The sequence below is a fragment of the Gossypium arboreum genome, chromosome 10 (genome assembly GCF_025698485.1).
Source record: "Gossypium arboreum isolate Shixiya-1 chromosome 10, ASM2569848v2, whole genome shotgun sequence".
Taxonomy (NCBI): domain Eukaryota; kingdom Viridiplantae; phylum Streptophyta; class Magnoliopsida; order Malvales; family Malvaceae; genus Gossypium; species Gossypium arboreum.
In genome coordinates this window covers 16,363,053-16,376,613 of record NC_069079.1, presented here as the reverse complement: position 1 = coordinate 16,376,613, position 13,561 = coordinate 16,363,053, and the positions used below count along the sequence as shown (strand labels likewise).

Here is a 13,561-nt window from a genome sequence, read left to right as displayed (position 1 = left end):
ACGTAGGTTTGCCATTTTCGTATATTGTGATAGTGAGTCCACCATGTCTCGAGCATACATAAGGTGTACAATGGAAAGTCTAGGCATATAAGTCTAAGACATGAGTATGTGAGACAATTGATTAGGAATAATGTGATAACTATTACTTATGTTAAGTCAATTGACAATTTAGTGGATCCATTGACAAAAGGTTTGTTAAAGGATTTGGTTAAAAGTACCACCACTAATATGGGATTAAAACTATTTTAATCTCGTCATTGATAGTGGAAACCCTATCTTATTCAAGCCAAAAGTTAGTTTCAAGGTTCAAAGGGTAATAACAAGTTATCGAATGTCAACGTACACTAAGAATCAGGATTTAGTGTTTATATTTTAAGAGGATGAGTTTTACTCTTAATAGATGGACATTAATTGTCATGAAATCTAGCTATATGGACATGAAGTCGTGCCGTTTCAATGAGAGTTTCTTTACGATTTTCTTTCGTACATGTTCATGAAACGGGATGAGCACATGGTCATAACAATGCTAAAGCAAATAAACTCTTACTCTAATACTTTGCGGTTATGTGTGAAATTTTTCCAATATTGAATTTAATAAGTGATGGTTCACGTGACTAGCCACCATTCACTTTGTTGATACTTTGAGGAGTTTGCACTAAAAGAAGGTTCAATCTACAGATCACACCCTTCTTTATGCATAATTGTTGTGTACTTATTTTCTAGAATTCGCAATCTAGAGGGGAATTATTGGAAATTGTAGATTGCAAATTCATAATTATTCATGAGCACTTATTAGAAAGTGATGATTTATTCAAAAGATACATTTGATTCCATGAGACATGTTTTTCTAAGAAGTATGTCCAATGGAAATCAAATGTAAAGGGTTTTGACTCTTCAAAATAGTGTCCATTGAGTGTATATACATAGAGGGTCTATGGTGCTAAAAATTACAATTAAAATCAATCCTATTTTTAGAAATTAGAGTAAAATTTAGGGAATTCCTCGATTTTTCTAATAAAAGAAAATTCAAAAACTTCGTTGTATCCCGAGAGAACCTTTGTCTTAACCCTCTAACAACTTTGTGTGGGGGCAAATAGTTCTCTTTGGAAAGTGTCACTCGCGTCTCAAAGTCTACTGTTTAATTCAATGTCATATCCAGATCTATCTTCTCCATTCAATATTTTCCAACATGTTGTATTAGACAAGTTTGTGATTATGTTATCTTCGAATTCCATTTTAGAAATGTATGAGAAGAGGTTTTAATAAAAAAGGTTCTAAAAATGACCAACAGTTATGGAATGATTGTGTATGCAGAGGTTAAAGGACCAAAATAAAAGGGTGTGTTTATTGTACGAGAACAATATCTACTCTACCTCCATTTGTTTTACTGAAAATGACTTCCGAAAAATGATTTCTGGAAAATGATTTACTTTTTTGGAAAAACTAATATTTTCTGGTGTTTGGAGGAATCTGTGTAAAATATTTTCTGTTGTTTGGTAGATTTCTTAAAAATATTTCATAAAAGTTGTTTTTTAATTAAACAAACATGCATTTGAGATCTGTTTATTTTTTCATTGTTTATTTCAATTTTTTATCTATAATTTTATATTTTACATTGTTTTTGCATATATTAAAAATATTATGTTAAATTGATTCATTACAACGTCATTTTTAATTACATGACTACTAAGTGAGTATTTTTATTTAAAATGTGACATCAACAAAATTGACAAAAAAATTAACGATGTTAACAATTGGAGTTGATTTTCAAATTTGAAAGGTAAAGGGACTAAATTCTTGAAAATAAAAGTACAAAGACTATATTATAAATTTGTGAAGTGTACATAGACTTATGCCATATTTTAACCTTTATACTACAAAACATTTATTATTAATATATTTATAATTGTAATAAATATTTATTATTAAAGTATCAATATTGAATATTTTCAATAATATGGAATAATATTATTTCAAATTATTATTTTTAAAATTTATTATTAAAATAAAATTGAAATATTAAATAATTTATTAAAATAATAAATTATATTTATTATATTAATAATTTATTATATGACTAAATATAAATAATTAAATATGTATGTTTAATAATATTGAAAAATATCATATTTTAAATATTTTTAAAATAAAATAAAAATTTATTATCAATATAATAATATTTAGCTTGATTTAAGTTAATTTTATATAAAAATAAAATTATCTATAGTTAAGCTCTTTTCCGGAAAATGACTTACGCTTTTCAAAAATGGTAAGTCATTTTACAGGAAAAATGACTTATTTTACCTTGACCTGTAAGTCATTTTCCGTTGGCTAAACTATTTTCTGCAAAACAAACAGAGGAAAATATAGAAAACATTTTCCATAAAACCTTTACATGAAAACAAACGGATATAAGTTTGTTCCTTCATCATCTCAATCCCACATACAACAAAATGAAAAGGTAGAACGGTTAGGAATAGAGGTTTAAGATTTGAGGGAGGTTTTGGGTAATGTTTTAATGTTACTTAAAGCAAAGTTTCTTGACGGCAATGTGAATGTTCTAACTGTTACTCGTGTGCTCAACAAAGAGGTAATATAGTTTAGGCTTTTATTTATTATTTTATGTAAAATTCTGAATATTGAAGATCTTTTCTTCGTAATAATTTTTAGGTACCTAATGATAGTAGTGGTCCAAATTTATCACAACGTCCGAAAAACCGATCTTCAAGTTACATCATCAACTTGATGAAGATGAAGATGATTAACTATGTCATAACTTCATTGTTTTATATTAATTTCATTATTTGGTTTCTTTTAATTCATATATATACATATTTCATTTTTATAAAGGTGATACTCCAGAGGAATATGTGAAAGACTATATTTGGACTGTATAGTTGGTTTGGTTGATGACAAACTGAAGATGAAGATGGCAAACCATGTCATAACATCATTATTTTATATTGATTTCTTTTAATAAATATACATTTTTCAATTTCATACAGGTGATCCATAGGAATATGTGCAAAGCTTTTGGACTATATATTTGGTTTGGTCGATGACTTTAATCTGGACTATGTATTTGGTTTATGTATATTTGGACAATGAACTTTGTTTGGATTATAAATTTTGCTTAGTTGGATTTTAAATAAAGTATGTTTGGGTTATATGTAGGATTATATTTGGACTATGTTAGGATTATATTTTATTTATGTTTAGATTATGGTTGAGTTATATATATTTTTACTTTAAATAAAGTATATAGAATTAAAATTTTAGATTGAACCAAAAAATCTAAAATTTTAGCAATTGGATACTATTCACAGTTTAAATTATCGTTATATGTTTAAGGATATTATTGAAATTTCATTTATAGAACATTTACCGACGGTTCATACTAGCTATAAGTTCAAGGAGATTATAGGAATTTCACTCCACTGCCCTTTTACCAACAGCAGCGTTGATATAGCAGATAATGTCTCAAACTGTCGATATAGACCTTTATAAAAGGGTATATAGACGTTACATGTTTCAACCCTTTTGACTATCAGAATAAAGTTATTAGACCTATATTGACGGAGTTTTATTTTGACAATTTGTAGTAATTTGTTTGTAGTGATTTACATTATAATTCCGTAATCATTTAGTTATTATTATATTTTAATGTAAAAGTTTTAAACATTTTAGCAGAATGAATGTTCAACTTCCTTTTAATTTTACAAATGCGGTTAGCATCTCGATTTTGTTTAACGAAATTAATTTTATTATCATATAAGTTTTAATTACATTTAATCATAACTAAATTTTACTAATAGTAGGCATGTCCACCGAAACCTACTTGTCTATGCCGCAAGTTAAGTCTGTCAACATGTCCATGCGAAACTAAAGCTTCAATTACTCCGTGCCTTTTTTAAACTAGCATTAAGATTTGATTGTTTTCCTATGGAATATATTATGTAAATAATTTACAGACAGCATACATACAAGAGAACCATCCCATTAATTTACTGTGAAAAATAAAATAGAATAAAATAAATAAAAATAAAGAACACATAAATTTTACGTGGAAACCCTTTCGGGAAAAAAATCACGGGCAGAGGAGAAGAAAATTCACTATGTCGAAAAATTTTTACTCTAATACAAGAGGAATAGACTATGTCTATTTATAGGCTTGCAAAGCCATATTCTAGTAGGATTGAAACACCTTATCCTAATCAATATAAAATAGATGGAGTTTAATAAGGTTTAAAACCTTATTCTAAAATAAAATAAAAGAAGTCTAGTTCTCTATGGATTTTACTTTTATTTTATTTTCCATCGTATTTTATTTAAATAAGAATTTGGGTCACTTAATTCTAACAATCTCCACCTTGACACAAATTCTCAATGAATAAGTTCTTCATCGCGAACTTTCAATAAACAAGTTCTTCACCTCTTCCAAAAACCCCTTAAGGGTTTAACTTCAACAATGAACACCAACCAAGTCTAAGCAATGCTCAAACTTGGTTATAGGAAGTGACTTAGTCATCATATCTGCAGGATTTTCATGAGTGCTAATTTTGCTCACAACAATATCACCACGAGCAATAATATCACGAACAAAATGATACCGAATATCAATGTGTTTTGTTCTCTCATGAAACATTTGATCTTTTGTAAGAAAGATGGCACTGATTGTCACAAAATCGTGTCTTGATTTGAAGGTCTTCATTGGGTTCACTAAATAGTCCCTTCAACCAAATAGCTTCTTTACAAGCCTCAAGAATCGCCATGTACTCAGCTTCGAGTGGTAGACAAAGCGATTGTAGTTTGCAAAGTGGTTTTCCAACTAATTGCACAACCTCCGATTGTAAAGACGTAACTGTGAGAGATCTTCTTCTATCAAGGTCTCCAGCAAAATCAGCATCAACATACCCTATAACTCCATCTTTAGTTCTTCCAAACTGTAAGCAAACATTAGTAGTGCCTCGTAAGTATCTTAAAATCCATTGAATCGCTTTCCGGTGTTCTTTACCGAGATTCGCCATGTATCTCGCTAAGCTGACTTGATCGCATATGATAAATCGGACGTGAACAAACCATAGCATACATGAGAGATCCTCTCGCACTAGAGTATGGAACATGTGACATGTACTCAATCTCATTATCGATTGAGGAGATAAGGCCGATGAAAGTCTGAAATGAAATGCTAAAGGAGTACTAAACAGCTTAGCACTCTGCATATTGAACACTGCAAAGAACTTTCTCAATGTACCCTTCTAACTTAGGTACAATTTACTTGCTTTTCTATCTCGAGAATCTCCATACCAAGTATCTTCTTTGCTGGTCCTAAATCTTTCATCTCAAATTCTTCACTTAGTTGGGCTTTAACCTTTCTTATCTCTCTTTATCTTTTCTTTGCTATCAACATGTCATCAACATAAAGAAGTAGATACACAAAAGAACCATCAACGTTTTTCTTAAAATAGACACAACTGTCAAAACTACTTCTTTTGAAATCATGAGAAGTCATAAAGGAATCAAACCTCTTGTACCACTTGTCTTGGTGATTGTTTCAAACCGTAAAGGGACTTTTTCAGCAAGCAAACATAGTCCTCTTTTTACGAGACTATAAAACCTCTCGGTTGTTGCATGTAAATATCTTCCTCAAGTTCTCCATGCAAAAATGCGGTTTTACATCTAAGCGCTCAAGCTCCAAATCATGCATGGCCACAATACCAAGCAAAGCTCGAATCGAACTATGCTTAACAACCGGAGAGAACACATCTGTGAAGTCCACTCGGAATTTGATCTGTAACCCTTTGCAACAAGCCTTGCTTTATATCTGGGTTCTTCAACTCCGGAGTCCCTTCTTTCTTTTAAACACCCATTTACAACGAATGACCTTTTTACCTTTAGGAAGTTTTACAAGATCCCATGTTCTGTTTTTGTGGAGTGATTCCATCTCCTCTTGCATAGCAAACATCCACTTTTCGAGTCTTCACACTAATCGCCTCGAATAATTAAATGGCTCTTGATTCGCATCTATATCTTCACCACATTTAAAGCATAAGCAACTAGATCAACCTCGGCATACTTCTTTGGAGGTTTAATTTCTCTTCTTGTCCTGTTTTTGGCGATAGAGTATTGCGGTGAAGAAGCAACTCTATTCTCAATTTTTGTCTTGGCTTGAGGAGTTGATTCGTATTAATCGATGCTCCACCGCTTTTGGTTTTCTTTATTGGAAGAGTCTTTAAGAGATAAGTTAGGTAGCATAGCGGTTTCATCAAAACAACATCTCTGCTAATCACAACTTTTCTATTTTCAGGACACCATAACTTATAGCCTTTTACACCACTTTATAACCAAGAAAACGCATTTAATGGATCTCGGTTCCAATTTTCCATTATCAACATGAGCATACGCAGACACCCAAAAATCTTTAAATCGAATAATTAGCGGGATTACGGACCATACCTCTTGTGAGTCTTTTTCTCAATGGCAACGGATGGAGATCGGTTGATCAAAAAACATGCAGATGAGGCTGCTTCGCCCAAAATGACTTCGGTAAGTTGGCATTTGACAACATACATCGAACCTTCTCCATGATCGTTCTGTTCATTCGTTCTGCAACGCCGTTTTGCTGTGGAGTATGACGAACTGTCAAGTGTCTCATGATCCCTTCTGACTTGCACAATCTATTAAACTCATCAGAACAGAACTCTAAGCCATTGTCTGTACGGAGGTATTTTATCTGTTTTCCCGTCTGTTTTTCAATCATAATTTTCCAAGACTTAAATGTGGAAAACACATCGCTTTTCTGCTTCAGGAAGAACGCCCAAACTTTTCTGGAAAAATCATCAATAAAGGTTAGCATATAATTAGCTCCACCTCTCGAAGGCACTCTAGACGGCCCCCACAGATCAGAATGGATATACTCCAACGTTTCCTTCGTGTTATGGATTCCTCTAGTGAATCGAACTCTCTTTGCTTCCCAAAACACACGGTGCTCACAGAAATTCAGTTTGCAAATTCCTTGCCCATTAAGAAGTCCTCTTTTGCTTAATTCTGCCATGCCATTCTCACTCATATGCCCTAGGCGCATATGCCAAAGTTTAGTAATATCATCATCTGATAAGGAAGAGGAAGCGACAGCTGCATCACCAGTAACAGTAGAACCCTGTAAAACATATAACTTGGCAATCTTTCTTTGCCCTTTCATCACAACAAGGGACCCTTTGGAAATCTTTAAAACCCCACTTTCAGCTGTGTATCTGTACCCTTTTGAATCAAGAGTACTCAACGAAATTAAATTTCTTTTCAATTCTGGAACATGCCGCACGTCACTAAGTGTTCTGACAACTCCATCAAACATCTTAACTTTAATTGTTCCAACACCTGCGATTTTACATGAAGCATTATTTCCCATCAAAACAACACCTTCAGATACTGTTTCATAAGTTGTAAACCAATCCCGATTGGGACTCATGTGGAAGGTGCAACTGAATCAAGTATCCACTCGCTTACTTTAGAATCATTGATGAAGCAACTAGAAGTTCACCATCATTGTAGTCTTCTACAACATCGACTTCACCGAATTTTCATTTTTTTCCTTTTGATTCGCACCTCCCTTTTAATCTTATTTTGTAGCTTATAGCTTTCAGATTTAATGTGCCCTTTCTTCTTGCGAAGTTGCAAGTTTTACCTCTGTTTGAAGATTTCGATCTACCCTTAGATTTACCACGAGGATTCCGTTCCTGTGTTCTACCACGATCATCATCAACATTCCGGTCTTGTCTCCCACGAACAATGAGACCCTCTCCCGAGAGTTGGGTTTAACCACAAGATGCTTCATCTTATCATACGAGGTTAAAGAATCATAAACCTCATCAAGCTGTGAGAGACTCGCGGCTATATAAAATCGTGTCTCTAAAGGTTGAATAAGACGGGGCAACGAACAAAGTAGAATCAACCCTAGATCTTCCTTATCATCTTGAACCTCCATGGCCTCCAAGTTTGAGAGAATTTCTTTAAACAACATTAAGTGTTCGTGTATGACGCACCTTCCTCCAAACGATGAGCATAAAGACGACGCTTCATATGCAACTTGCTTGTTAGAGTTTTCGACATACATATTTGTTCTAGCCTCTTCCATAATGCAATGGCGGTTTTCTCTTTCATCACATCCTGCAAAATTTCGTTGGACAAATGCGGATGTAATTGTGTTAATGCCTTCGATCCTTACGCTTCTTCTCTTCATCTGTTAATGTCGAAGGCATCTTATCTATCCTAGCGGGGCATCCTCTAGATCCATCGTGCAAGAAGCGCTTGCATCTTAATTTGCCACAACGCAAATCGGTGTTGCGATCCAACAAATGAATTTCATACTTCAAAGACGCCATTACCGTGATCGAGATGAATAACCCGGAAGCTCGATACCAATTTGTGAAAAATAAAATAGAATAAAATAAATAAAAATAAAGAACACATAAATTTTACGTGGAAACCCTTTCGGAAAAAAACCACGGCAGGAGGAGAAGAAAATTCACTATGTCGAAAAATTTTTACTCTAATACAAGAGGAATAGACTATGTCTATTTATAGGCTTGCAAAGCCATATTCTAGTAGGATTGAAACACCTTATCCTAATCAATATAAAATAGATGGAGTTTAATAAGGTTTAAAACCTTATTCTAAAATAAAATAAAAGAAGTCTAGTTCTCTATGGATTTTACTTTTATTTTATTTTCCATCGTATTTTATTTAAATAAAATTTGGGTCACTTAATTCTAACATTTACACCATATCAGCATTTATTTCCATTTCATCCCAACTAAAATTGATAGAATAGATGATGGTGAAGAAGAAGACAAGAAATTTAACATTTTCAACAAGACCTAAAGAAGCGAGTAAGAGAGTCATTAAGCAAACTTGGGAAGAGAAATGAGAATGTTGGTGGGATCATCAATTAAGAACGAGGATTGCTCAAAAACAAATCAATTAAGTCCAATGAGATTTGGGTTAAATTTTGATCAAACAAGAAAAGGTTCATGTGCAGGCATGGTGTTGCAATTATGCAGCCACTTTCAAGAAGAAAAAAAAGTGATGATATTTTCTATGAATTGCTTTGAGACCCAAATGGCGAAATAAACAATCAATCTTTGATCAGATTTAGTACTGCATTTATATTTTTTTTATGAATAAAAAATGCAAATTTTCAATGAATATGCAGGTCTCCCAAAGAGCAATACCCAATAGGGTTTTTTTACAAAGTTTTTAGTTGTTTTTATTTTTGCCTAGTTGTAAGTGTGGCATGGAAAAACAAAGTGATATGGATAAATTTAATTGGTTGGGCCTATGAGTGATATGGTAGAATAATTTTTCATACACATAAAAATCAATTTGTTACGAAATATTAAAGGTCACATTCTGAGTGATATATCAAAATTTCCCATTCAAATTCCTCACAAATAACAAAAGCAACTTTTTTGTTCCATCCTAGAAGACGATCTTTTTTTAACCCTAATTTAACGTTTGCTGCCAAACAGGCGACCATACATCACGAAATCCTAGTCGGCTTGGTCCCTTTGTTTCGATGCAATTAAGCTTTCTCTTTTCTTTTTCTTTCTTTGTTTCAGTTTTGTCCATATGTCTGGCCCATATCTTTGGTGTTCATAAGCCTCGTACTCATCCTACACTATCTTCTTTGTCTTTATACAACTTCACCATTTTGCTTGTTGAGTTGCATTTGAGCCTGGGACAATCCCTTTTTCACCTCCTCGTTGTCTGGTGTTTCCCTTACCAAAATTGTGTAGTCTTGTATTGAAGCTTCCCATTTCTTCATCTATATTACATGTATCAAGTTGAGAATTATTAATATTAGATTATTGTACAACACAATTATTTAAAGTGTTGGGCAAGCAAGTTGTTGGAGTGTGTCACCTTGAAATTACAATCCGCTCGTCGTAGTCTAGCCTTGGTGTAGGCAGGGCGGAGGTTGAGGGCAAGGGTGCAGTCATCAACTGCCTTTTCCAAGTGACCAAGTTTGGACCAACAAGCGGCTCGGTTGCACAACAAGACGGCGTTGTGGGGATCATGCTCCAGCCCTTCCACGTATGCCAAGCATGCTTCAGAGAATTTTGATGCCTTGAAATGCTCATTGCCGTTGGATCGAGCGACCGCCACTGCTCTCGCTTTTTGCATTACGGTGTTCGCTTCTTTGTTGTTCGGATCCAGCTTAATGGCTCGTTGAATCGCCCCCAATGCTTCATCAAATCTTCACACCATCATTTAAAACAACAACGTTATTAGCAGCTTAACAATACTATTTGAAAAATCAATTTTTTAAATGTTCTAAATTTGCCATTTTATTGATGATGATTAAATAAATTTACGTTAATGGTCAAAATTGCATCTTCTATGTATCTAAATATTCAACTTGACAAATTTAATCCAATTTATTTATGATCAACAGGTGTCTTTCATTTTATAATTTAAGACTAATCCTATTCAGTTTGAAGGTGATATACAAGTATAGTCCTTTCAATAATTACGATATCAAAATTTAAACTTTATCTAAATAATTAAGATATGATAATCATAAATTATCTTTAAACCTTAACATCAAATAAGTTTGAGTTCAAATTTATATATTAATCTTTTTCCTAACCTAAGGTTATCTTTAAATCTTATCATAATTTTTGTTTATTCAAATTTTGCATAAAATAAGCTTAATTTTTTTATAATTTTTAATAAAATTAAAAATTATATAAAATTTAAGTTTGAACTCCTGTAATTAACGTAGTGATGAAGGATTGTTAATCTATAAAACCTACTCAGGTTCGAACTTCTGAAAGATTAAGTGGTAGATCTATATAGGAAAATTTCCAAGGCTGTCTGAATTTTAATAATAAAAAGAAGGGAAATTATGTAGAAAGCCCTTAGATGCAATTATGGATAAAACTAAAACAATGTCAACCTTCAACACAACTGAAAAAACAAAGTGGGAAAGTAGGTGGCTTGTCATAACATTCACAGTAATTAACCCTAATCCAATCATTTATGTGCAAATTTAGCCCATTTGGTAGGTAAAGATTAAATCTTGCTACCTCTAACCTTTACGCTCTTTTTGTTTGCTCTTTTTCCAACAGAAGTTCGACTTTTGAGTTGTTTTTTAACATTCATTAAGCTTAAGATCACATATTCCCCACATTTCTCTATCATCTCATCAATCACCTTTATCTATAAACCGTTTATGCTTTTAAAAAAAGTTATTGTAATTTAAAAGCCCCAATTAACGTGTTATTTACCAATTAAAATATAATTAAGGAATTATTTTTTTCTTGAATTTATTCAAACAAAATTCTTCTTGAAACAATATTGAAGAAAGAAACACCAACCTGCCGGCGGCCATATCCACCTGAGCTCGAACAACCAGCAAATTGGCGTTACCAATTGGGCCAAAGTATTTATTTAAGTCATCAAAATTGAAAATTGGACCTCCCAATAATGTTTTATCGGCATCTTGGTGTCTGTGGAGCTTCAACAAGGCCTCAGCTTTCAATGAAAATATCTTAACAAAACCAAGAAAGCAAAGTTATATATAAAATTTATACAAGAGATCATAATATTGCTAAATTTTGATAAGATGTAAGTTACCTGTGGAGCTGAATCTGCACCATCATTAATGGCGGAATCTGATTCTTTTAGCAAACTGTTCCAATCTCGTCGCCTTTTAGCTTCAGTACATTTGTTTAAATGTGTCTGAACAGTTCTAGCTTTGGCAATGTCATCTTGATCAGCCTCAAGGCCTGCATGCTTGTAGTGATATATAGCTTTCTCCACATCCCCTAATCTATACAATTACATATGGGAACTAATGAGTTGAGTAATATTATATGAGAAGAATTTGGGTTTGTTTTTGGTTACCTGAGATATAAGTTAGCTAAACGATGGTGAGCTCTGTGATAATGAGGTTCAATTTTAATGGCTTCTCTGCACTCGAAAACTGCTTCAAGAACCCTTCCCAAAGCTGCTAAAGCTGCACTTTTGTTGCTTCGATAAGAAGCTTTATTGGGATCAATAGCAATGGCGGCTTCATACAAAGCCAAAGCTTCTCCGAACCTCCCATTCTTATAATCTTCATTGCCCATGAATTTCAACTGTTCGGGATCCATTCTGGTTGAAAGAGCTCGACAAAGAGAAGCTGGTTGTTGTTGTTCTTCCTTGCGTTTTTCTTCAACCGGTTTCTTCACTACATTTCCCATTACGGTGTTGGGATATTTCCCATTAGGCGTCGAAACATTGTCCTTTGCAACGTTATATGAATTGGTGGTAGTGTTCCCTCCTGCAGCAGGTTGCCTCAAGTTGCCTAAATTGCCATAAATCATCATGTTACTGGATGAAGCTCGAAGGAGATTGCTGTTGCCTTTGGCTTTTTGATGATCGACGATCATGCTTTCGAGCTCGCCGGAGATACTAATGGTTGCCTTAGGCATCTTTCGACCAAGGTTGCCGTTGCCATATCCTTGGGTAGCAGTCGTTGTTGCTCTACTCGGTTCTACAACGGGTTTCTGAACCAGGTTTTGCTGGTGGGGCTTAGGATGATTTGGGACCGATTTCACGGAGGGTTTTGATGGCGGCGCTTCCGGTCCGAAAAACTCCGTCTCATCAGAGCCACTTCGCCGCCGCTTTGTGTTTGAGTTGGCTGCAGTTTTGTCGTTGATGACGTTGTTGTTGTTGTTAATAATATGCAAAGAACCTGTTGAAGTAGTCCTCCTAGGCCAAAAATTACGCTTCCCAAATACTGCATTTAATATCCCACAACCTGATCTCCTTTCCGGCGAAAATTCCTCCATGTTTTTGCTGCTCAACTCTCTGATAACAATGAAGATTTTCTTATAAACAAAAAATGGTGAATTTTGAAGCAATTAAGTAGCCAAAACATGAGTGATTTTCAACATGAATTGTAAAACAAAGAATGCATGAGAGAGAAACTATCTTGATTTTGCCTATCTTTTGTCATTCGTCTTAAAAGATGGTACGGAATAAATGATTAAGATTCGCAAAAGGAGAAAAAAAAGTTTGAAAGAAAAGAGAATAATGATTTACAGTTGTTTTGTTTTTATTAAAATTCCAAGTGTTCTTTTTTTTTTTTTTTGGTTTTGTTTTATGTCGTATGATGAAGTTTATAGAAGAGCTTGAGACACGGTCCAAGATTAAATGAGGATCTCTAAATCTTTAGAAATTTTTAAAAAATGAAGGTTTACCCTTCATTATGTATTTGGGGATATTTTTTTATGTAGGTTTTGTTGTAAAAGCCAGCCAAGATAGTGTTCTTCATGACCAAATTATAAGAGAAATCATAGACAGGAGGGACGTCTTTATGTTGGTTGGGTTTTTCTGTTAAGAAATAAAAAACACAGAAAAATGTGTGAAATCTATTACTTTATTATGGCCAAAAAAAAAAGAAAAAGAAAAAAAATCTATTAGTTTATTAATCCAATATAAAATATAACCACAATTTCTTTTATTTTCTTTCATTTTTTTATATTCTCGGTTGCGAAAATTATTTTTTGGGAAT

General features: G+C 33.4%; 1 protein-coding gene across 1 annotated transcript; it reads right to left on the bottom strand.

The window, feature by feature from the left end:
• Positions 1–9,346: 9,346 nt before the first annotated feature.
• On the bottom strand, positions 9,347–13,287 carry LOC108487722 (TPR repeat-containing thioredoxin TTL4-like). The gene is made up of 5 exons (XM_017792091.2): positions 11,908–13,287; positions 11,638–11,833; positions 11,379–11,551; positions 9,922–10,255; positions 9,347–9,823 (listed from the first exon to the last, which is right to left on the bottom strand). The coding sequence occupies exons 1-5, from the start codon at positions 12,834–12,836 to the stop codon at positions 9,692–9,694; spliced, it is 1,764 nt and encodes a 587-aa protein (XP_017647580.1). The 5' UTR covers positions 12,837–13,287; the 3' UTR covers positions 9,347–9,691.
• Between the last annotated feature and the right edge of the window lie 274 nt (positions 13,288–13,561).